The sequence below is a fragment of the Miniopterus natalensis genome, chromosome 4 (genome assembly GCF_054644295.1).
Source record: "Miniopterus natalensis isolate mMinNat1 chromosome 4, mMinNat1.hap1, whole genome shotgun sequence".
Lineage (NCBI taxonomy): Eukaryota > Metazoa > Chordata > Mammalia > Chiroptera > Miniopteridae > Miniopterus > Miniopterus natalensis.
In genome coordinates, this window is record NC_142084.1 from 22,834,013 (window position 1) to 22,858,271 (window position 24,259).

The 24,259-nt window shown below is 49.2% G+C and overlaps 1 protein-coding gene across 1 annotated transcript; it reads right to left on the minus strand.

Moving 5' to 3' along the window:
* Positions 1-247: 247 nt before the first annotated feature.
* Positions 248-23,842, minus strand: SLC22A5 (solute carrier family 22 member 5). Its single transcript, XM_016197113.2, has 10 exons — positions 23,347-23,842; positions 17,697-17,800; positions 11,266-11,420; positions 10,105-10,276; positions 8,794-8,920; positions 6,779-6,879; positions 5,118-5,332; positions 3,388-3,570; positions 2,249-2,384; positions 248-1,901 (listed from the first exon to the last, which is right to left on the minus strand). Exons 1-10 carry the CDS (start codon positions 23,737-23,739, stop codon positions 1,814-1,816), a joined length of 1,674 nt encoding a protein of 557 aa, XP_016052599.2. The 5' UTR covers positions 23,740-23,842; the 3' UTR covers positions 248-1,813.
* Positions 23,843-24,259: the final 417 nt, after the last annotated feature.

Consider the following 24,259-nt stretch of genomic DNA (forward strand, 5'->3'; position numbering starts at 1 on the left):
ACCGCACAGGAGTGCTGGTCTCAGGCTCTGCTTTTAGGGGAACCCAGGCTAAGACATTTGTGTAAGAAGCCTGTCTCAGTCAATAGTCAATTAATAGAGTGAAAGTTTCTAGCACACAAGGATTAAGTCTCAGCTCTAGAGGCTAATCACAAACCACTGCTAAAATTAGCCCGAGGTGACACAGGAAAGTCAGGTGATGGTGTGGCATGCTCCCCAAATTGTGGAAATAAAGGTTGTGGGCAGTTGCTATTATTTAAAAAATCATTTTATTTATTAAAACATCTTCATTTCCCAAGGCACTTCAGTAGCTTTCCCAAAAATGTGTTTTTTAACCAGGTGAAGCATATGTTGCAGGAATACCACAGTAACAATCAGAAAAGAGAAGACAATTACACTGAACACAAAATACCTCCCAGTGTCACATGACCGAAGCGAGCAACTCCGAAAGACTGAACGTGATTTAGCTTTCTTTGTAATTTTCCCCATGTTTTGGCATCACAAAAGGAACCCAGTGATGTCAGTTTTGGCACTCTGAGACATGCTAGTGGCTAAACGGTAAAGCCTGCACAAGTGGCAAGTGCAGACCATTGCCACAGAGTCTGGGTTAAAAAAAAAAAAAGACACAAACTAGGAGGCTATGGAACCAGCCCTTCCTAAGTCTATTCTGAAGGGCAAATAACTTAAGGAGAAAAAGACATAACCACAAATAAACAACTAACAACACACAAACAGAATCCACATTATAGTTTTAAGAGAAGAGACAAGTTTGTTCATCTTTCTTTCTCACTGATACACTTCCTTCAAACCAAACACAGACATCGTAATAGCTAGGAGGTTTGATTCACATGGCATGAAAACAAGAATAGTAGGTTCAAGGATGCATTTGTTATGAGCCTGTACAAGCCCAGTGCTTTGATCAGATGTAAACAAGTCTACCCAGGAGTCACACTGAGTAGTCCAAGAGCTCGCAACGCACTTGCCTGTGTTCTGTACCTGCTCAGTCCCCGCCACGTTGATTACCTGCAGGCTTGTCACACTTGGGCTCTCCTGCCCTGGGGGAGCAACACCCAGTTAATAACATTTGTAACTGAGAAAGTGTGAGAAATCAAATTCCCTGTGAAATGATTTTGTTTGTTTTGTCATCCTCACCCGAGGATATTTTTTCCATTGATTTTTAGAGAAAGTGGAAGAGGGAGGTAGGGGGAAAGAGAGAGAAACATGGATTTGAGAGAGACACAACGATTGGTTGCTTCCTGCACACACCCCAAATGGGGCTGGGGATAGAACCTGCAACCCAGGTACATGCCCTTGACCAGGAATGGAACGCAAGACCCATCAGTGCATGGGCCGGCACTAACCACTGAGATCACCAGCCAGGGCTGAAATGATTTCCTCTAAAGTGCACCATTAAAGGGAAAGGGAGAAAAGATTTAGGGGATGGAATTTAGGCCTCCAGTTTTATTGAGGGCCTTTTCAGGAAGTCTAAAATTAAAATGTAAATTTAGCAGATGCCTCTCAAAGTCTTCCAAATCCCAATGGTTCTAGTTCACTTCTTAGGAAGTGCCCTGTCCATCACTGTATTGGGATTTCTCTAAAGTTGTCTGTCCGTAGCCACGGTGTCGCTGGAGGGAAGGTGGCACTCTAGCTCTAGGACCACACGCAGCCTCTGAGTCAGGTGCCCATCCACGAGCAAGGCAAAGGGTCAACAGAATGAGCAGCAAAGACCTTTGTCACCGAAGGACTCAGCGTCTACACAAACCATTTCTGATAAGACCCAGTCTTTCCTCTTCGCTTTCTCACTCCCTCAAGGTTGTTAGAAGGCTGTGCTTTTAAGGACTGTGGGGCTTTCTTCACCATCTTTTAACATCCTTGTGTGGCTTGGAGTTTGCCTGTATTTTATTCTATAAACACAAACAAGACAAATGTTAGTAGCAAATCTTAAAAACACGTCCAGTGTCAAAACAAATAAACCAAACCTAGAACTGAGGATATCTCACTAAAGGGAAAAAATTCCCCCAGTAGATTCTGAAAGGTTTCTCCTAGTCTCTGTACTGTCCCAGAGTTGCTGTTGCTGTGCAGGTGGACATGGTGACATGGTGATGTGGGTCAGACCAGAGAGGACAGGATGTAATCACTTCTAACCCTCTGATGGCTAAACTAGTCCATGGCGCTGGTGAGACTTTGTGGGGCACTCTCTGCCTGGCCCAGACCCAGTGTGTTGACATGGTGAATAAAGAGGCCTCCTTACCCTTTGACCCTTAGCATCTGGTCAATGGTGTCTGGGAGGGGGATGCCAAAGCTCTCTGGGAGGAACAAGGTGAGGATGGCTGTCAGGACGGTCAAACTTCCCATGAGAATGTAGGGCAGGAAGCGGTCGTAGGCACCTAGGGCGAAGCAGACAGAGCCCCAAGCCGGGGGTGCAATTAGACCTGGTCTCCCTCTATCCCTTTGTGCTCCCAGGACTCTGTAAAGGGGATCACCTGCCCTCTCAGCCTCAGTCTGTGCTGCCAAAATTGAGTCTCACACCTAGACAGGTCTCAGAACCCAGAGTTGGCACCGACATGCCCAGAGGCCCAGCAGTGTCTTACGGTGCAGGGGAAGGGAGTGGAGCCGTGATGATTATTACTCCTATTTCCCAATGCTGGGTTTCTAAGAAACTCAAGACACTCGCCCAGGTACGGGAATAGCTCCTCCACCTCTCCAGATATGTTATAACCCATTCAGTGTGCCTACAGGCCAAGCAAGATGTTTTTGCTTGTCAGATCTATGCATGTTCACCAACCATTCTAGATGATCTCAAGGTGGGTGCACCCCTCCCCAAATATGTGCCAGCGAGGGATGTGCAGGGGAAAGCAGCTGCCAAGAGAAAATGATTTTGAGGGAGAGAAAATGGTGCCCTGCTACAGAAAAATGGCACAAGGTGCATCTTCATACAGGATTAAACCTTGGTGCCACATGTTCCAAGTCACAAAAATTCTCAGTTAATCAGCCCTCTTGAATGGACATCTTTCCCTCTTCCTGTTCCTTTTAAATTCTGATTCCAAGAAGAGATTTCTTCAATTAAATACACTGGCTCCCTAAGCCACCCTGTAGTTTCTTAGGATATGGGAATTCACCTCTGATGGGCAGCTAAACCAAGAACAAAACTCCCCCTTTTCTCATCAATTTCCAGTCAGTCTGTAGGGTGTTTTCCATTTACAAGGGAGTGCCTCTCCACAGCACACCCACCTGGTCAAGAAGCTTCTCCAGGCACAGATCCAAGATTAGATGGATCCCATTTGCTGTGTGTGCATGTTTTCCTGTTACCAAGCTATCTCCAGCTCACATTAAAGCTCACCAGTGCTCCCGCCCCATGGCTCCTGTGTGCCCTTGGCCCATGGGACTTACCAAGGTAAATGAAGTAGGGGGACAGGATGCTGCCCAGGCGGGATGCCATGGAGCTGACTCCCACGCCCATATTTCTGACCACTGTGGGGTACAGCTCAGCTGTGTACACGTAGACCATGGAAAATGCAGCAGTGACTCCAAACTTGCCCACCATCACCAGGACGGTGGACAAATAATACAAGTCTGGAGAGGCAAAGGGAAGAAAGTAGGAGAAGGCACCAACCCAAGGCACACTGCTGTTGAGAGTTCTGGGATTTTTTGTTGTTGACTTTTTTTTTTTTTGGCCTGAAACAAACATACTTTCTCCCTTTTTGTGGGGCAGGCAGTTTCTATAACTTACTATTGTGTGATAAGGGGCTATAGCCAAGAGGTCCCTTCAAATTGTTACTACTGCGAGGAGGCTGGGACCTGCAGCTGTGTGAGCACACACTCTTCCCCTCAGCCTGACGACCACCAGAGTGAGCCCCTCAATATTCCCAACCAACCTGCTTTCCAGGCCAGAAGTCATTAAACACGGGCCTGTCGAGGGGTCTGCTGGCATCCAGAACCTCACGCTGCAGGCACTGTGGACTTAACCACTGGCTTGTGGATGAGTGGGAAGCTCACTCAGACCTCAATAATTCATAGACTCACACACCCTCAGAAACAATCCTCCCACCTACCCTGCTTGCCGTGCCAATGAGGAGATGTTGTGAGTGGCCTTTGGGTCGCCCTGAGCTCAGGTGTGAACTTGTACACACATTCCTGGGCTCCCCTGCCATGCCACAGTGAGGCTGTTCCTGTGCAGTGTTGCCAGCCTCAGGGACCCACAAACGACCCCCAGAGGCACCCAAATCCATGGGTACACTGACAACTCTAGGTACCATAGTGAGTCCATGAACTGTTCTATGAATTGTCTAAAGGGCTGTCTCCCTGATCTGTGGGATACCAAGACAGTTTTAAAAATCAAATCCTACTAATGGCCTATGAGACCCACTCGGTAACCAGGCCCCTCCCTTCTCCCTCTCTTCATCTCTTTCCAGCTCGCTCTCTCTCCTCAAACCTGCCAGGCTTGTTCTCCCCTCAGGGTCTCTGTCTGCGGTTTCTTTGGCCTGCAGTGCTCTGTTCTTAGACTCTTTCATGGCTTTCTCCATCACTTCATCTACGTTTCTCTCAACTGCCTCTCTCCAGGGACACTGTCCGTGACCACCCTATATCAGCTAGCTCTCCACAGTCCTTTCTTGTAAAGGTAACACAGTCTGCACTATATTAAGCCTTTATTTCCTTGTTTGTTGCCTGTCTTCTCAACTGGAGTGTGAGCTGCAGGAAGGCCTGGGGCTCTGCCCGGCTTGTTTACTCCTGCGTCACTGGCCCGAGCACAGTGCCCACCCAGGAACTCCCTAGCTACCTGTCAAATAAATGACTAAGGGCCAGTTAAAGTGTAACGGGGATGGCTGTCTTTCCTCCCCCTTCCTCTGAAGACAAAAACAAATATGCACACACCAACTTGGGTGGAGGGTAACATAGCCACCAGCCCCACCTGGTTGCTCTGCCCACTCCCCCCGAGTCCAGGCCATGAGGAGGGTCTAGTCTCAGGAGACACTTTCTCTTGATTTTTTTGCCAAGAATGAAGATATGCAGGTGAGCTGTGATGGCATTATTTTATTCTCTTAATTAACTGGGGGAGACAGCCTGGTAGGGACTGAGTAACTCAGAGAAGACCCCAGACCGCAGACACACATCGTCCCTACCTGGGGGCACGAGCTGCACGAACAGGAGGACACTGCCGCCCAGGAAGAGGGCCATGGCCATGGAATAGCGCCGGGGCACGTGCTGCAGCAGCAGCCAGGCCATCACATAGGCTGGGACTTCAACCACTGCCGATAGGAAGCAGTTCACATAGACGTCGCCATGCAAGTTAGGAGTGTCCAGGGAGAGCCCGAAATAGCCCACTGATATGGTCATCCTGAAACAGCATGCAGAAGAAAGCTGGAGGAGCAGCAGGAAAGTCAAAACAGTCCTTAGGGGAGGGCAGCGGATTGAACCAAGTCTCTGGCCCAGTGTAAGCTCCTGGTCAGAACACTTTCAGAGCATCCCAAATAGCAAAAAGACATAAAATTCAGACAGATTTACTTGGTCTGAAAAAAAGAAAGAAATCTAACTCCAAAATGCCTGTTGACTTTAGGAACCCTAAGCTGAAGCTCTCACAAAGCCGACTTCCCGACTCTTTGGACCTCCCCAAACCCGGCAAGTAGAGGAGCTGGGGAGTGAATTAGGAAGCAGACAGCACGTGGGGTGGGAGAGGACTGGAGGAATATGATCAAATGAAGTAAAACATTTGGAGAAAGAGCCAGAGCAGGCCCTCTGTGGCAACCAGCCAGGAAGAGGCTGGTCGGAGGCAGCTGGCAGGGCCACATCGTCTCTCATCTACATGCCCCACACTTCCACCCCAGTGTCCCTGGCCTGGTCCCTACCCCCAGTAGGCATTCTCTGTCAGGCTGGACCTTTATGGGTTAGACTGGACTCATGTGCAGGCTGAAACCACAGCTGGTACAATCGGAAAGGGGCACGTGTGGGAGTTCCTGGGAAATCCAGAGCAGGAGAGCCTGGGTGAGTCAGGGCGGGAGACTGGCAAGTCTGTGGCACAGGCTGAATGCTGGCCCTGTCTGAGGCCCACCCTGGGCAGGGCACTGCCCCGAGGGATCCTGGGCTATTTCTCGGAAATGGGTGACTCATTATCTCTAGGGAGCAAAATGGCTGGCTGCCACAAGACTGGCTGACTGGCTGGCTCTGGTAATAAGGACTCTGAGGTGAAGTCTGCCTTCCTCACCCAGCAGGATCAGGTGGTGGCCTCTAACCCCCAGTGTCCGGCCACTGAGCAAATGCTCTCCGGGGCTCGGATGTGTTCCCTCTCTGGCAACTGAATTCCCTTCCTGACACACTTGGTGAAATGCCTCGTTAGAAGGAACCTGATGGGGACATCGAGGCTGTGGCCCTGCTTCCAAGACAGTCTTCAAACATCCCAGAAGGAGGGATCCTGCTTCCACACAGACTCCTAGCAGCCTCTGGAACTGAAAGAACATGGTGTCTTCACTTAGAGCCTTCTTGAAGGTCTTTCCTCAGCCACTGTCTGAGGCACAGGGCACAGGGAACAGGAACAACTAAACTGGGACCCAGAGTAAGCAAGGACCTGGAGGGATCCCCAACGGTCCCATATTTCCCCCAAAAGTCCCCACAGCAGTTTTCATTCTCCTTTTCTGAGAGTCCATCAAGAATTGTGACATGCCCATTTCTTTGATGGCAAGACACATCCCTTTTTGGTTTTGGTCTAAGCCACATCTGCCAATGAGAGGCATGACAGCCACTGCCAGAGGCTTTGCGTGGAAGCCTCAAACAGGTCTCACTTACGTACCACAGAATTATGGACATGATGGTGACCATTCGTATATTCCGGGTTCGGAACAGATCCAGGATGCTGTGGGACTGCTGCTTCTGGGAACTTAGGTCTTGTAGCTGCAGGAACGAAATGACAAGGGTATAGGAGGGAGAGAAGGTGGGACACTCAGAGATCCAATAGCATACCCGAAACCCTGGAATCTTAGCTTACTGCGTCTCTGAGTTGGGGAGTGTTTTGTTTCTTTCTTGAAAAGAAGAGCAAGTACAGGGACTGCACTTGGGCAGCGCAAGGCTTCCCCAGGCCTTGTCAGTAACAAACTAGTGATCAAGATTGAGGAGAAAAAATAGGTGACCAGTCCCTGAGGGGACGCAGCCAAGGCGAGGCCCGCTGATGGCTCCTTCAGAGCACCGCCCTGACAGCGGCCACACTCCAGGGAGGCCTCTGAGCATTCCGTCCCAAGGCTGGATCCCTGCCCTCTGGGTCAGAGAAAGAAACTGGCTGTGTAGTTTACTGACCTGCTATTTTAAAAGAATTAGTGTTTTGAGTCTTCATACCATGTAGTTACTGGTCTATTTCCAAAAACAAAAACATTTCAGATAGAAAAACAGGAAAATTGACCTCAGCTTCACCCAGAGTAACTTCCTATGAAATTCAGCATAGCCAAGGACATTAATAAACCACACGTCTAAACACACTGCTGTTTCTTTCTTAAGCAAACCCAGCTTTGGAGCTTGTTTTTCCAGAGTTAGCAGTTCAACAAAAGGTCAACTTTAGACTTAATGGATCCTCTGAAATAGCCTCATTTCCTCAAGGATGCCAGTGGGACTATGGGTTTACCCAGATTGACCCCTCACTGAAAAGCCACCAATGCTACTTCTATTAAAAGCCCTCTCTGCCATCTACTCCCGCCCTGACCTTTGTGCATCAGAGCCCTTTCCGACCTGTGATGGGAGGGAATGGTTGCTTGGCCGCCACTTAACTGTGAGGCTGGCAGGCCTGGTGGTGGCCAGTGGCTTCTCTGCTGCATATCACTGGGCTCTTTCCCAAGACCCTGGTGTGCATGCTGAGTCCCAAGTGTCTCTAACATGCCTTCCGCACACACTTCAGCATGACTTGCCAGTGCCTGTTCTCACAGCCAATCCCCTATTTTCCTGTCAGATCAGACACACATTCCAGAACTGTCTCAGCCAGCAATTATGTCTGACCTCTTCTCATTGTCATGAGACTGAAGAGAGCTGCCTGCCGCAGAGAGGGTGGAAGCAAGGCCCAGGAATCAGGCAGATCCAGGAGGTTATTCATGGCGTGAGAATGGGCTCGCAGGCAGGGGTGGGGTAGGGCGAAAGGCTGGACATCAAAAAGGATCTGGCTCCAAGGTCACGCAACAACCAACCACCAGTGGGCAGGAGGAGACTGAACACCTCTAACTCCACATCTATGTTTGTTTCATTATTTTGTATAATGAACTATTTTTTTTTACAATTGGAAACTACCTAAGGTATGAGAAACATCGATTTCCCAAAACGCCAACTTTGTGACAGGCCTATTACTCATAAAAAGCTCTTATTAGCCCGGCTGCCGTGGCTCAGCGGTTGAGCACTGACCTATGATCCAGGAGCTCGTGGTTCGATTCCTGGTCAGGGCACATGCCTGGGCTGCGGGCTCGATCCCCAGTATGGAGTGTGCAGGAGGAAGCCGATCAATGACTCTCTCATCACTGATGTTTCTCTCTCTCTCTCCCTCTCCCTTCCTCTTTCTGAAATCAATAAAGACATATTAAAAAAAAAAGCGCTCTTATTATTAAAAGTAATAATGGTAAGACTATATGATTGCCTAGAAAAGGAGTGTATAAAGTATGAAAACCTAAATTCCACAGGAAAGGTGAAGAGATTTAGGCAGTTGGCACCACATTCTCCACTTCTGGGCAGGGAGAGGGCTAGGCTCGCATGTGAAGAGAGAACTTCTGGCGTTTGTAGTACTACCCTCAATCCATGGCCACTGAGACGTCCCACCAGCTCCCACACAGTGCTTACCTCACTTGGTTCAAAGATGGTTGAGGGTGCAACAATCCCATTGATTTTGGCAGCCCTATGGATGATCACCTCTGCCTCTTTAAATCGTCCCTGAGAGATGAGCCATCGGGGGGACTCAGGGATGAACCTGAAGTACAAGGAGCAATCTCACTGAGGCATGCCTGCCCAAGAGACCAGGTGTAAAATAGAGTCCAGGTGGGAAATGGGGTCTCAGAACCAGAGCTAGGTTTGGGGAATATTTGGTGTTTCCAAGCCAAAAGCAAAGAGATGGTCCATGCCACACCCAGTAATGATCTAAAGTGGGAGCTTTTGAGTACAATGGAGTGCACAAAATTTGGAGGGGCCTGCTCACCCTGATGGGATTTCTCCATTGGCTGGCCACCTCCATTTCTGAGGAGCAGTGGTGCCACCTGCTGGACACTAAGACGACCAGGCAAGATGGGCTCTCGAAGCCTGGCTTCTGCTGTAGGCTCAGTCCAGTCCACACCCTTGCTCACCTGTACTCCCTTGCTTGTCTCTGGCATCCGTAGAAGTTTCTGTACTGGCCTCTTAGCCTCTAGCTTTTCCTCATCTCCACTAGAATCATCCAATTGACTTGTCAGACTCTCTAACTATACTTATTAAGGCATCCAGGTGCTCTGAGACTATGTGGATCTTATCTTCTACCTCCCCAGGTAGCCCCTGCCCTTCGGTCAGGGTCAGGACCCATGCTGTGCTCTGTAACCTCTCCCACTAGGCTCTGAAATGTGCAACACGTGGGGCAGTGCTCTTGCCATCCCCATCTGTGAGGGCGATTCCCACCTCAGCCCCTCTTCTGTGTTCCTCCCTGGGTAAGGAATGGCCTCCTCTCTGCCTGCCCAACTCCTCTGTGTTGGAGGCTGGTTTCCTCTGTGTAGCCTGCCTTGGAACTCTTGCTTCCATTGCTTTTCCTCGTCTCCCAATGCCTGTGTCATGAGGCCTCAGTGGCAACACACAGCCAGAAGCAGGTCCTGAACTGTCTAGTCCTGTGGCCTGATAACTTCCTGGAGGTCGTGGAGGACTCCATCACCTCGCAGATGCTGCTGCTTCCTCTCCCTGAACTCTGAGCAACCCAGCACAGGGCTAAGAACAAGTCTGTTGAGGTCTTGGGATTTTGTTTTGTCTTTGGCTTTTCTGAGTGCAGAGAAAACATTCTGAAGCAACTTATAAATAATTTACACTTCCTGTCTCTGGGAGCCCAAATAGGGATTTGTGGGTTGCTGCTGCCCCCTAGTGAAGGCAAACAGAAGATATCCTGTTGGTGTTCACCCCTGGGCATAGCGCCACACTCACCACCAGAGCACCGCGCACAGCAGCCCCGGCACCGTCAGCGCCAGCAGCAGCATCCGCCAGTCTCTGATGAAGTAACCAAACAGTGGCAGCAGCATGTAGCCGACTGCATAAAATATGCACACTCCTAACGTAGAGAATATAATACGCACTGACTTGCCAAGAATTTCTGTTCCTGTTCAAAACAAGGGAGGAGTCATGTTAGCGTTTTAATTTAAGCTATTTCCTTATTAATCTTCTCTTTTACAATTGTCAACATAAAGACAAGAAAGCAGCCAGATAATTCATCTCTAAGTTTCTAAGCCCTCGTGAGGGATGGGACTCTGAATCCAGCCCAGTCTGACCATCTGCTGGGGGCCCCTCAGTGACAGTCCTCTTCTGAAAATTTTATCACTTCCTGAAGCCATATGCTAAAGATGCCACATTAGGCCTCAAAATTTAATCCTCACACGAGGCAGAATTCATTAAAGGGGAAGTCATTGCTAAGGCTGCACATGCTGCTATCCTTTAAGGAAAAATATTCTGTTAAATATGAAGAGAAAGAAACAATCCTTTCAACAATGCAACCCAAGGAACCCAAAGACCAATAAGCTCAAGTTAGATTCCTCCCAATAGTGAGACTGGTAACCTTTCAGTGAGAACAGGCAAAAGCCCTGCAATGTGAATTCTGAATTAAAACCCAAAGGTCACATGACTAAAGCCCAACCTATCAATTCATTCTTGCCAGTCAACTTCACTGGCCACAATCTTTTGCAGAAGAGGCGGTTTTCTTCCTTCGCCCTTGTTCCTCATGCCATACCTCCCTCTCTCTGTAGCTACCTCAGCCCTGGGCAGTGGCAGGCCTCCCCTTTTTTTTGATGGAGGATCTTGGGTGAATTATAGTAAAATGGCCATCAAGTACTAATAAGACCAAGGAGCCACACCTCAGAGTCCAGAAAAGAAATGGAATGCAGCATTTCGGCTATTGTGCTGCTGGGGACCCAAGGCTGAGTAACTGGTGGACACAGATTCCCTGCCTACAATCTGGGTTCTCCAAGAAGCCTTGGTTGGTGTTGCTAGAGACCATTTCCTCTTGAAGGACATCACTGCTGTCTACAGAAAGTGGGTGGTGAGATGATGGTGAAACACAGGATCGAGTACTCAACTCCAACCTGATGGCCATACCCAGGACAAATGCTGCCACATAGTTGGAGATCTGGCCCATGCCTACAAGGAAAAACAGCACAGCAAACATCTCGAAGTTGTTGGAGAAGATCTGCAGGAAGCTGAAGCCTGTCTGCATGGCCATGGTCACAAACAGCACGTTCTTCCGACCAAACCTGGGAAGGAAAGTGAGTGACAGAACCAGCTGGGAGAAGGTGGTAGGAAGGGGCTCCACCAAGAGGGGCTCTTCCCAGGACCACTCAGGGAGGGGTCATGGAGAGAGCTGCTACGGTACCAGTCTCGCAGTCCCTGTGCTGCCACCCTCCCCCCGCCCCTACCCAGGACCATTATGCAGCCTGGGCACCAGGGTGGCCCAAAAGGCAGTACCACAATTATGACAATGATTACAAAGGACTGCAACACATTTATTATGCTTAGAACCATTCATTCATAATGCATTTTTTAAAAAGAGCCAGTTTACTTTGGAGGCTGATGGAGAAATAGTTTATTTATAAAAGAAAACTGGTAAATAAAGGGAAAGAAACATTTGTCCTGACTTTCCTAGGTAAACTATGTGAATAGTAACCAATCATAGATGTAGGGAAGGGTCATTTTATAAAAGTATTCCAACTATTAAATGAAAAGGAAGTAATCAAATTAGAATATCACCATTTTACAACTCCCAATCAATAAACAGATATTATGTTTTAACGGGTGTTCACATCATAGACAACTGAACACTGCATGACTCCTCTAGTCTTGCCAAAGGGACAGAACTTGAATCTGATCAAGTCTCTAGATCTAGCTGCAAATTTGCAAGAAATGCAGAGAAAAGAGGAATATACTGAACTGCACCATGAATATGCAATCAGCCAAATCCAGTCTGGGAAATTCCAGAGGTGGAACAGCCCAGGGTTCTTCAAAAATCAACTATAAGATGAAGGAAAGGATGGAGGGAGAGTTCCTAGACTAAAGTAGACTAAAGATCTATAAGGAAGTGATTATTATAAAAGTCAGGCTAGTGGTTACTTATGGGGGAAGGACACATGAGCAGGGCTTCTTGGTGACCAGTAAAGTTCTACTTCTTAAATTGGTGGAAGTTATGAGGTTATTTCCCTGGAATAATTCATCAAGCCAAACATCTGTTATGTGTGTTTTTTTGTATCTGTGTTCATTTGAAAATTAAAATTTTTTTGTTGTTGTTTGTGTGGTTCGTTAGTTTTAAAGACAGTGCCACAGCCCTGGCTGGTTTGGCTCAGTGGTTAGAGCGTCGGCCTGCAGATTGAAAAGTCCCAGGTTCGATTCTAGCCAATCTTGGTTGCAGGCTCACTCCCTGGCCCTGGTCAGGGTGCATGAGGGAAGCAACCAATCGATGTGCCTCTCTCATATCAATGTTTCTCTCTCTCTACCCCTTTCACTCTCTCTAAAAAGCAGTGGGGGAAAAATCCTCAGGTGAGGATTAAATAAATAAATACAGTGCCACAAATGGGAGGAACAAGTCAACCTAGTTCATTGAACCCATCAGATTCAGCTTGAGTCTGGTCAGTGCAGGCTGACACTCATTTCCATTCAATAAATGTTTATTTGAACATCTATTATATACTAGGCACCAGGGATATATCTGAATAAAAAAGGACGCTGCTTCTGCCCTCAAGGAGATTATAGTCTATAGGTAGTGAGACAGACAGTGATCACATTTTTTAAAATCCTCACCGTAGGATATTTTTTTCATTAATTTTAGAGAGAGAGGAAGGGAGAGAGAGAAACATTGATGTGAGAGAAACATCGATGGGTTGCCTCTTGTATGCGTCCCGACTGGGGATTGAACCTGAAACCTAGGTATGTGTTCTGACCGGAATCGAATCTGCAACCTTTTTGGTGCACAGGATGATGCTCAACCAACTGAGCCACCCGACCGGGCAGTGACCACATTTTAATCAAACAATCCCATCACTGAAAGTACAGTTATACACTAAGGCAAGTGCACTGAAGGATCAGCACCCAGGTCCACAGGGATACAACGAAGGAACCTACCGTGGACTGGGGGCAGGGGCTGGGGACACAAGCATTCAGAGAAGGTCTCCCTGATGATGGGACACTGAGATGAGGCCCTAAAGAAAAGTGCTTGTTGCCCAGCCGGTGTTGCTCAGTGGTTGAGTGTCATGAGCCAGGAGGTCACAGTTAGATTTCCAGTCAGGGCACATGCCCAGGCTTCCAGCTCGATCCCCAGTAGGGGGCGTGCTGGAGGCAGCTGATCCATGATTCTCTCTCATCATTGATGTTTCTCTCTCTCTCTCCCTCTCCCTTCCTCTCTCTGAAATCAATACAAACATATTTTTTTAAAAAGCACTTTTTGACAAGGGTAAGCAGGGAGAGGGACCAAGCTTTCAATGATATTCACAGTATAGCAAGGAGACCAACATTAATCACATGAGAACACCTTTAATTTTGCATTTTCTGATAGGCGCTCTGAAGGAAAGGCATAAACAACCAGGGTAATGTAAACCACGGACCCCAAGTTGGCCTGTAGGGTCAAGGAAGGCCATGGGAGTGGGTGGGGAATGCTTCAGACTGAGAGGAGCACACACAACTGTGGGTGGATGGAGCATGACAGATATGAGGGGCCAGTGTGGCTGGAGCCAGCTGTTTACCAGGAGACTACAGAGGTGGGCAGGACCCACACTACACAGGCCTTGCAGCCATGATGAAGAGTCTGTGCTTCTACTTACTGCAATGGGGTTGTTTTTGTTTGTGTGTGTGTGTGTGTGTGTATTGGGGGGGGGGGTGGTGCTACTGGCATATAGTAGACAGAGGCCAGAGATGTTCTAGACATCCTAAAATGCCCAGGATAGCCCCCCACAACAAAGAATCTCTGGCTCAAAATGTCAATAGTATCAAAGTGGGGAGAAACCCTGGTCTAGAAGGAAATTTTGTCACCCTCCACCCTTCGCTGGCCTTTTCTTGTTACAGAGCACCCTACATGCCATCCAAGGGCAGCCCCTTACTGCAGGCCGAGCTATAACCTCTACCCCTGCCTTCACTCCCAAGGGCTCCCTGGGATGGTGGGAAAGAGAAAGACCCAGGCAATCCTGACATAGCACCAGGCCCTTGGCAGTCTGGGACTGGGGCAAGAAGCACTCACTTTTAAAGTATGTCAATAAAACGTCAAACATATACATGCCTACAAAACCAGGAAATACCAGCCTGCTTCTTCCCAGGGCTGTACCTCTCTTAATTCATGCACATAAGGGTAACTCAGTGTCAGACAAAAGACTGAAAATCCAGGATTATCTTATTGCTCTTGGACTTCCGCCTTATTCATATGTTAGAATGAAAGTTAAACCTTTGTCCTACATAAAAAGTTGCTATTGGTATCCTAGACAAGTTGAGGTAATGAATTTATTGCTCTTGGGTAATGTTGTTTGATTTAGGTTGTGAACTGGTGTACTTAGAAGTAGTAAGAGAAACTGTGCCCCCCATAGAGCCCTGGGCCTTCCTTGGGTTGCAGGTGAGCCTGAGGGGTGGCTCTGGGAGCTGAAGGCTGGGGCTTCTGCCAGAATGGCATACCTGTAGTTATTTAATTTACTGGACTCAAATGATCCTACTTAAAGGAAGTCTGCTGACAAAAATTTTTTTACAGTTTTGATAAACGCTGTACTAATACTTCTAAAGACGAACGTAGTCTTTAACATACTCATTAGTTTTGTTTCTGTTTCCTTGGGAGATCCTTTGGAAAGACTTTCCTCAGGTAATCAGGGTGTTACATGGTCATCGGGCTCTTAGGCTCGCCCACAAAGACCTACCGAACCCACGACACAGTAGACCCAGAAAAATGCACTGACTCTCAACTCTGATCTTGGGGTACCTCCTCCTTGTTTTCCACATCAAACTAATTCCTCTGAGTCTCAGCTGCCACTCAACCCTGAGAGAGGGCATTTCCCACTTGGAGGCCTCTAAGCTCAGTCCCATGCACCCTCTCTTTGCACTCTACACTCTCCCCAGGCAATCACATCCATGACAGGGGCTGTGATGAGGGTTCTATTACCAAATGTGCTTCTCCAGCCCAAACCTCTCATGGAGCACCATATCCATACATCCAACTGCATACTCAATTCCTCTACTTAGGATTCTCATAATCACCCCAAATTCTGTATGCTCAAAATGAACTCACTGTCTTCCCTTCTTCCCAAGCTCTTCATCTTAGAGAAGGGCACTGTCTTCTACCTGGTTGTGTAGGCCAGAAACCTTTCTCTCATTTTCTGCATCCAGCCCATAGCCAAATCCTGTTGGTTTTACCTCCTATCACTCCTCTCCATTTATACCACCCGCAGTCTAGTCCAAGCCATCACCATTTTCTGCATAAATTATTGTGATAACCTCTTAATTAGTCTCTCCACAATCCCTCTTGCTTCCCCTTTAAATCCTTTCTCCACAAAGTTATCACATAATCTTTTAAAAATTGCAAATCTGATTATGTCACAGTCTTGCTTTAAAACATTCTCAATGGCTCCCCAATGCTCTATGACTAAAACCCAAGCTCCTGACTATCATCTGCTAAGCTCACCTGCTCTTCTGCTTGGGGCTCTGCTTGCCTCTCTGCTCATCTCTAACCACTCTCCATACCTCCACCAGAGGACTTTTTTCCAGTTCCTAATGTATGCTATGCCTTTTCTTGAGTCTAGACTTAAGTTCATTCTGCTCTCTGCACCCAAAATGCTTTTTCCTCTCTCCACCCCCTTGGCTGGCTAACTTCAATTCATCTACCAACTCACAGCACATGCTTCACCTTCTTGGGGCAGCCTCTCCTCGCCTCCTCTGTCAGAATCTCTTAGCATCTGCACTTCTCCTTGGTATCACTTACTGGCGCCAAGGATAACAAGCTCTCCCCTCAATTAGTCATTTAATGCATTCTGCCTTGCTAGAAGGCAAATTCTAGAAGAGCACAGCCCTAGAATGGTAGTCTACACAACACAGAGGGTCAAGACTCCCTGGGCCCAAATCCTAGCTCTGCCACCTACCAGCTATGTGACTCTGAGAGAAGTCATTTAAGTTCTCTAGGTTTCATTTTCCCCATCTGTAGAATACTACTACTAATACTTTCTACTTCATAGGGTTATGAAGATTAAATTATTATTATTGTTTAATCTGTACAGTGCTTATAAAAGTGTCAGGCACATATTAGGTGCTATGTGTTTGTTAAATAAATATCAGTAATTGGCTGATGCTTGCTGCTAGATGAAGGATCTGGGGAAGCACAGGCCTTTCCCCCAAAAGGGCAAGTGTCTATGGCTTGTTAGTGGCCATGGCCTACTTAACCCTTACTGCTCACTGGTGACTACAGGAGTTTGTCCCTTTCTTTTAAATCGCTAGATGATATTCTGGAAAAGACAAATCTAGTGAGAAATGCACATACTTCTCATGAGGAAAGGCTTCTCAGGTAAAGACAATAACCCATACATGTAAACATACCAAATCAACACCCTGAATCTGCTACAGGGTAAAGTGGCTTTGTTCTTATGTAATATGACATTCTCCTCTTCAGCTTCTCTATTAGAGACCCCAATCAGCTGGGACAACGCTGGGACTCCTCTCCATTGGGTGACACAGTGTGGCCAAGGACCTAGCTGTAGGCCACTCTTCTTCTTACAGACCCCGAAGCTCCGGGATAGGGAGATTGCAATATAACAGACCCCTCTGAGAACTTCACAGAAACTCCAGACCTCTCTCCAGAAAAATGCTCACATACAATCTCTAAAATTTGGCCTATAATTTCAAGAGTACATGAACTCCCTAAGTCAAGAATGAACTGTGAGTTAACAGCCTTGGAATTCCATTAATAAACTGTTTATGGGTAAAAAACAGATTCCCCAGATCCTTCATCTAGCAGCACATTTCCTGCTTGTTGTGAAGTAAGTGCCATAACCACAGGCCTCTTAGCTTAGGAGCATCAGTCCAGTGGACACGAGTTCTGCCTACCACATCACTACTGGCTACTGAGATCTCCTCTTACCTTGCAGAGAGAGTGGTGGCTTTGGGAATATGGCAACGGCCATCCATGGTACGCCTTAAGATCTACAATACAGTGTGCGTGCGTGTGTGTGCTGTCCACCTCTCCCACGCTTGGGGACTTGAAAGAGTCATGCTCACCTAAGGAGGGCCAGCCAGGCTGGTGCCAAAGTGAATCATGACATATTTCCTGGTCAAATCCAGTTGATTCAGCATGGGTACACTCAGCTCAGGTTGTTTTGTTTGGAAGAATTAGGGAGAGGAGGTTGTTGGCTCTCTTTATTTGGTGTGGCATCTGTACTGTAGACTGGGATTCCCTTTCTTCTAAAATGCAAGGCCGTGGACTGAAAGAACACTACCAGTTGAAGTCATGAGCCAGGCACATACATACTCCTTGCTCAGTGCTGGGGTCTCCAGCAACTGCAGGAGATAGACATCCACCTTACCTGTCTGAGAGCTGCCCCGAAACGAAGGAGCCCACCAACACACCCACGAAAAACAAGGACACTGTCAGCGGGGCCTTCCAGTCGTCCTCACACACCAGGTTCCACTGTAAGAGGAGCAAAGAGATTACTCACTTCTATTAAAAATGTTTTAAATATAAGCTTTCTTGGAAAATTAAATCAAAACATCCTGCATTCCTGCACTCTGTTTACATGACCACGTGGGTGAAAGTTCTTTTGTTTAGGCAGCAATGGCTGATCTGGGCAGCAAGGCAGGGAGCAGGCTCCCCCTCACATGGAGACTGGGCTCCCTCCCTGTCCAGTTTTTCATAGCTTTTAGCCCCATTGTTTTGCTTCTAATTTGAAGAAGGGAGAGGCATGGAGCACATACTCTGCCCATGTTCTAATCCAGGAGAAGGCGAGGCCTCTCATAGTCACTTTGAAGAACCTGGGCAGGGCCCAGGGCTGTAGATGGGCAGGACACCCTTTCAGTGAGGTTGGAGTCATTGGCAGGATGGCACAGAAGTGCTTCTGGAGCAGGGCTCTGGAGCTCTAAGGGTCAAGGTATCCAGCAAGGAATGTGGCCAGAGGGGGCCTGAGATGCACTGTCTGGATCTGTTCCTTCAGCTCTGCTCAGTCCCTCACCCTGGGCTGATGATTTCTGGGACCTTCTGGGGATATTTAGAGCTGGGATCCCTGATGCTGCATTAACACTAGGCCTGATTACAGCTAAGAGCTCTGAGATGGAGGTCAAGAAACTGGGCTTTAGCTTCTAGTCTACTGTTAACTGGTTATCCAACCTCAGATAAGATTCCCCTCCTCATTGTAATACAGGGATTGGGGTAGGGAACAGGCTACGTGGTTTGAGTTTCCCAGCACCCAATAGTAGTTTCATCTATGGTTACCATGAAAAGTGGTCTGCGGGCTTGGGGAAGCAGCTGAACACGCAGATGTGAGGCCACTCCAGCCTAACAAGGAGTCAAAAGGAGGAAGAAAAGCCAAGACAGGAAGCTTGGTGGTTCCCAGAAAAATGTTTCCCAGAACAGAGAGATGGCGCTCTGCAGTAACCAAGCAGGCCACCTGCCAGGGAATGTAGACCCCTGCTTGTCTGGTGCCAGGCTACTGGCCTGCCCTCCATGGAGTATGCAGGCTCCCCAGCAACAAGAGAAGCAGGGGGAGTATGTGGCTCCCAAGAACAAAGAATCTCTTCTAGGCTAAGTGACAGAGGGAAAACAAGTCTGCTTCTCTGCCCTGCTGCGCAATGTGTGCACACAGCCTGAGGGCTGCCATAAAAATCGCTGCAGCTGATAAGGATGGCTTAGCCACACAGCTGGCTCTCCACTCTGGCACTTTGGATGGATTGAGAACGGGGTGGTGGCCCCACCCCAGGGAAGAATTGGGTGTCTCCAATTCCTATAGCTAGAGGAAGTCAAGACTAGCAGGAAGCCAGAATTTTGAAACACTAAGGCCTGAATGCCGGGCTATGGCAACCTTACTACCTCTGCAGCCTCAGTGGTGCCAGCACCCAGATACCCCCATCCAGACATGGCTGCTCAAGTAAGGACGGAAGTGGCACAGGAGTCAGAGATGAGGGACTCGGGTGCTGGCCTCTGGGTATTAGGGAGGGTGTTAGGCAGAGCTTCAGGGGCCAGATCATGGCTATTGCTGCTCTTGAGTGTGATAGGATCTATTCCCAGCTAGTACACATTACTCTTGTAGCAACAGAGATGAAAAAATGAATAAAGACTTAGTAGCTGTTTCTCACCAGGTCTCTCATGAGGGTTGGGGACAAATATAGCTGAACTAGACTAGAAATCCACAGGGGCTTGGGGTGTTTGTCTCCCCAACTCATGTCAGGTTTCTCAATATAGGGTTTTAGAAAAATCTGGGCTGGCAAGGAGACAAGGTGACTAGTGCTCATGTTGGGACAAGTTCCCAGATTATGTCTTCGGCTCCCATAGCTTCACCCCTGCCACTTGGTCCAACCTGTCCTTGCCCTGGGCAAGTGTGTAACTGCCTGGAGTAGCTGGGCTCTCAGCCCACCACTAATAATTCTTGACAATTCTCAGGACCTGGCTTTGGGCCTTCCAAAAGCAAACATGGGCTAACACTTCCTACTAGTCACACGGGGGGCCTGTGTATAGGGTCAGGACAGATAATTGGTCTCAAAAAATGAACACAGGGGAAGGCATGGACTAGGTCCCACCTAGCCAACCTAGCCACTCACCTGTTACCCACTAAATGGACTGCAGTGAACTCTAGGAACTGGCTTGAATCCTCCTTAGGATGGGTGGGATGAGAGGCCATAGCATACAGGCTATGTGTCCTGGCCTTGTGCTTACAAAGGAATCTAGTGCTCCTACACTGAGCTCCTCACTCCCCAGCCATGACTAAAGCAGTTCCAGACAAGCTCATTGATGCTTCCACTTGGAGCATTGGATGGGCTATACTGGCTGATGATAACAGGTATCAATGTTAGAACTAAAGGCGTAGGTTTAAGATTCAGGTCATGAGTCTAGCATCGTGACCCCTCAGCTAGGCGAGCTGTGAAAGGGGAACGTCTGAGGACCCAACCTGAAAAATCTGGGAACGATTCTGGCAAGGGGCCTAGACTTGCTATCCTTCCTGGTAAGAAATGTGCCTTTCATATCCATCAAAGCTTTTCATACTGCACACTTAGTCACATACAGTTTATTTTATGTCATTTATACCTCAATACAGTTGTTAACATTTTTAAGAAAGAGAAGTGTGTCTCTTGTATGTAGTATGTAACTGGTGCTGCTTATTGGTTATAGAAAATAGATTCTAAATGTTCTTACCTGGAACTAGATGTTCTTATCTGTGAGTAGGCTAGAAGGGAACAGACATAGGGTCTGTGCCCATAGGGCAGGAGCTCTTCCCTGAATTGCACCTAGCCTGACTGCTTCAGTAGGCAAATACACAGGTAAGAAACACTTGTTACTGAATGTCAAGTATTCCTATACATATTTCATTCTGCTTCCTGCTGCAATTATTGACAGATCCTTGCCCTAAGGCTGTCAGGGCAAGGAGAAGTGTCTGCTATCATAACCTCTACAATGCCTGGCAGTGCCCTGCAGAGGTGGTGCTCAGTAGCTGTTTGGTGCATAGGTGGGTGAGTGAACAGATGAAAAAAAGGCTGTGAACCTTCAACATCATAGTATCCTTTGGGCTCGGTTGCCCAAAGCCCAGAAGAAACCTGAACTTCGATCTCTAGAATACATTTTCTTTGCTTCCTCAGCCCCTTCTCTGTTGCAACTGTCAGAACTTTGACCCAGAGTGTGGGTTCTCAACCAGCTAGAGAGGGGCTCAATCTGATCACTCAGGGCCACATGGGTCTGCTCTGACTGCATGTGCACAGGGGGCCTCAGGGACCCAGCGGGGAGCTTCTTTGACTTGCCATGCACTACAAAGGCAGGGATGAGGACCTGCACTCCCCTTGAGTCAGAGAAGTCAGCAAGGGCACAGCAGGGAGGTGCAAGCTCCAGGTCTGTCCCGACTCTCCACCCCAGAGTAGGCCCAGCCCCCAGCCGCTCCCGGTCTATGTGGCCTTTCCTTCAGGTGATGTGGGCTTGTGGGTAACAGTGGGGGCTCTCCTATCTTACGAGACTACCTATGTATGAAATAAGGCTGGTAGAAAAGCTGGTCCAGAGAAAGAGGCTTTCTAGGACAACAGGGAGTAAGTCAGAGTCCTGCCAAGGGCTGGGGTAGGGGGTTTCTGGGAAGCGGAGACAGGCAGAAGGCAAGGGGACAAAGAGGACTGCCAGGCCTTGGCGGAACAGACTCCAACTCATGGGTGCAAGAGCTAGAAGTTTCAAAGGAAATTTTCTGGCTGCAGCCTGGGCTATGGAGACAGAATGTTAATGGAAGAGCTTCTAACAGTGACTGTTCACCTGAGAGGAACAAGCAGCCCTGAATGTCAAGTCAGGCATTCCAGCATCCCCAAACAAGGGGCTAAGTAAGGTATTAATCTGGCCTCCCAGCAAAGACTGACAAGCTGTCAGTAGGTGAAAGGGCACACAGCTCTTATGAAACTGCTAAGACAGTAAAATAAATAGGCTAAATATAAAAACGGAAAAGCTGACATTGCCAGCAACTTAAGGTAAGGACCCTTCTGGCAGGAGGAGCTCATTAGTAGCACCACCACTCTCAGCCGAGGGCAGGATGAAGGCAGCGGAGCAAGAACAGATGATGAGAGTAAGTCAGGAATCCTAGGGGTCAGGGTAAAACCCAGAGATGCCATGAGCTTCTTCTGATTTGTCCCTTCCATGAGCAGCTAAAAGCAAAATTTGCAGGAACCCCTGTGTCATGGAGTATGGCTTCCCTCTGTGGCCTCTGCCTGCGACCAGTGAGACAGTCTGCTTTCACTACTCTCACTGGCCTCCAGAAAGGTGACAGAATTGCTTGTGAAGCTACGACTAAGGATTTGCCATGACAGGAAGTTTTGATTCTCCCTCCGTGGAATCTTGGGCCATAAAACACAGCCAGCTACCTCCATTCAGTACTTCTTTTGTCAACACCTCAGGATACTAGAATGATGTCACTATCTGTGAGATCCCAGTGGGGATCCCCTTCAGCTCCCTCCCTCTGAACTCTGCCTTCCTTCTAGGTTGTTTCTTGCTGTTCCAGACTTCGCATCTGCCGAGCTGAACACCCCAGACGCACTGAGGGGCCTCCTTTTCCAGGAAGCCTTCCCTAACCTGTAAATCCCTGATCCTGACACTCGGGGAACCCGGATGCCCTGGTGCCTATCAAGGAGGGCTCTTTCACTGCCCTGCTTGTTTAGTTCTGCTGAGACTCCAGTGTCTTAGTAAGATGCAAAGCACACTCATCCATTTACATTATGTCATACATCCTGCTCTCATGACTAGGGGGTCGACACCAGGAGATAGACAAAGCCACCCAAAACAAAAATCTAAGGGGCTGGGGAATGAGGAAGGTTTCTCCCCACTTATGAACTAAGGTTGTATGCTTTGTGACAACATTTCAGGTCAACAAGTCACCCTGAACAGATCTTCAGATGCATGGATCCTAACAGGTTGATAACTAACTATGAGTAAAAAGTAAACAATTCCTTAAAAGGCATGATCAGACTGTCACTTTGGGGTGAGGGTGGGTGAGGAAGGAGTAACTGGAAAAAGGAGCAAGAAACAGTTTTATACACATGCTTCCCTTGACTTTAGAAGTTCAGGAAAGAAAGGGAGTATTTCCTTCCTCTCTGAACAGATGCCAAGAGGCTGGCAGAAAAACGGTGTGACAGTCCCTTGGCCCAAACCCTGGATCTGCTCCTCAACACTCTCACCCCAACTAGAGGAAGTCTTTGACCACTCAGGGCCTTAGAGCATCTCGCCGGGGCCACCAGGGCCTTCTTAGCTCCCTCTCCAAGGTGGCCATCAGGACAGATGGCCAGCTTGACACCCTGCTGTGAGAGGGTATCTCCGGCTGGAAGTCACCACGCAAACGTTCCCGAGCCACCTGGCTGGAGGATGGATGGCCATCACCAGTGTGTAGTGTGCTGGGGGAATGGGAGTGACATCAGCATGCACCTTGCCCTGGGTGGGGAGTGTGAGCTCAAAGACTGCGAAGGTCCTCCCCATACCCTGGTGCTTGGCCCAGGCGCGGGGCTGGCACCCACCTCGGTCACGATGGTGGACAGGTAGACGTCCTGGCTGAACTCCCAGCCATCCAGGCAGCTCTCCTGCTCCAGCTGCTCCAGATCCACGTCGCGCCCCGGCTCCAGCCCGAGCGCCGAGAAGTTGGCGATCGCCGCGAGCCGGTAGCGCCGGCAGTTGTGAGGCACCTCGCGGCCGTCCTGCAGCCTCCGCGGGACGCTGTGGTTGCGCCAGGCGCGGCTCAGGTTCACGGTGTCCGGCACCCGGCAGCGGTGCTCCGGGGTCGCCGTCAGGAACACGGCGGACATGCCATTGAAGCCGTTGGGGATGATGCTGGCGCTGAGCAGGAAGAAGATGAGGCGCTGGAAGCGCCCCCACTCTCCCAGGAAGGCGGTCACCTCGTCGTAGTCCCGCATGCCACCTTCGGCTGCCCGCCGCGCGCCGCGCGGGGTCGTGGGACGCGGAAGCACGCCGAGGCGGGGAGCGGGGGCGCGTGCGCGTGCGCGCCGGGCCTCCGCCGCGCGACCGAGCGACGGGCCGACCGGGTGACAGCCGCCGACTGAGCAGGCTCGCGAGCTCCCGCCGCCGCCGCGGCCCCGCCACAGCCTCGGGGCTTACATAGAGGGCGAGGCCGAGGAGGGTTCTGGGGCAGGGCGGCAAGGCCCGCCCCGCAGCCCTCGGCGCGGCGCCCGGGGGCGGGGCTCGGGCCCCGCGTGACGGCAGGTAGGCGGGCCCGGCCGCCGCCGGCACCTGCGGCTCGGCCCGAAGTTCCAGCCCCGGGAGCCCTGGCTCGGTTTCCGAAGGCGGCAGACTCGCGGCCGCGGGGTCACAGCCAAGCTCGCCGGCCGGGCGCAGAGCCGGGGGAGGGGAAGCGTTGGCGGGCGGGCAGCGGGCCTCGATTACAGGATTAAAAATACCGCCCCCACCTCACCTCCC

Excerpts from the sequence above, each read along its gene's own strand:
- SLC22A5 (XM_016197113.2), bottom strand. The coding sequence starts at position 23,739 with ATGCGGGACTACGACGAGGTGACCGCCTTCCTGGGAGAGTGGGGGCGC. Across the intron at positions 8,921-10,104 it reads CTGTGCGCGGTGCTCTGGTG|GTTCATCCCTGAGTCCCCCC; the intron begins GTGAGTGTGGCG and ends CTTGTACTTCAG. Across the intron at positions 1,902-2,248 it reads CAGATGCTAAGGGTCAAAGG|AATAAAATACAGGCAAACTC; the intron begins GTAAGGAGGCCT and ends TTGTGTTTATAG.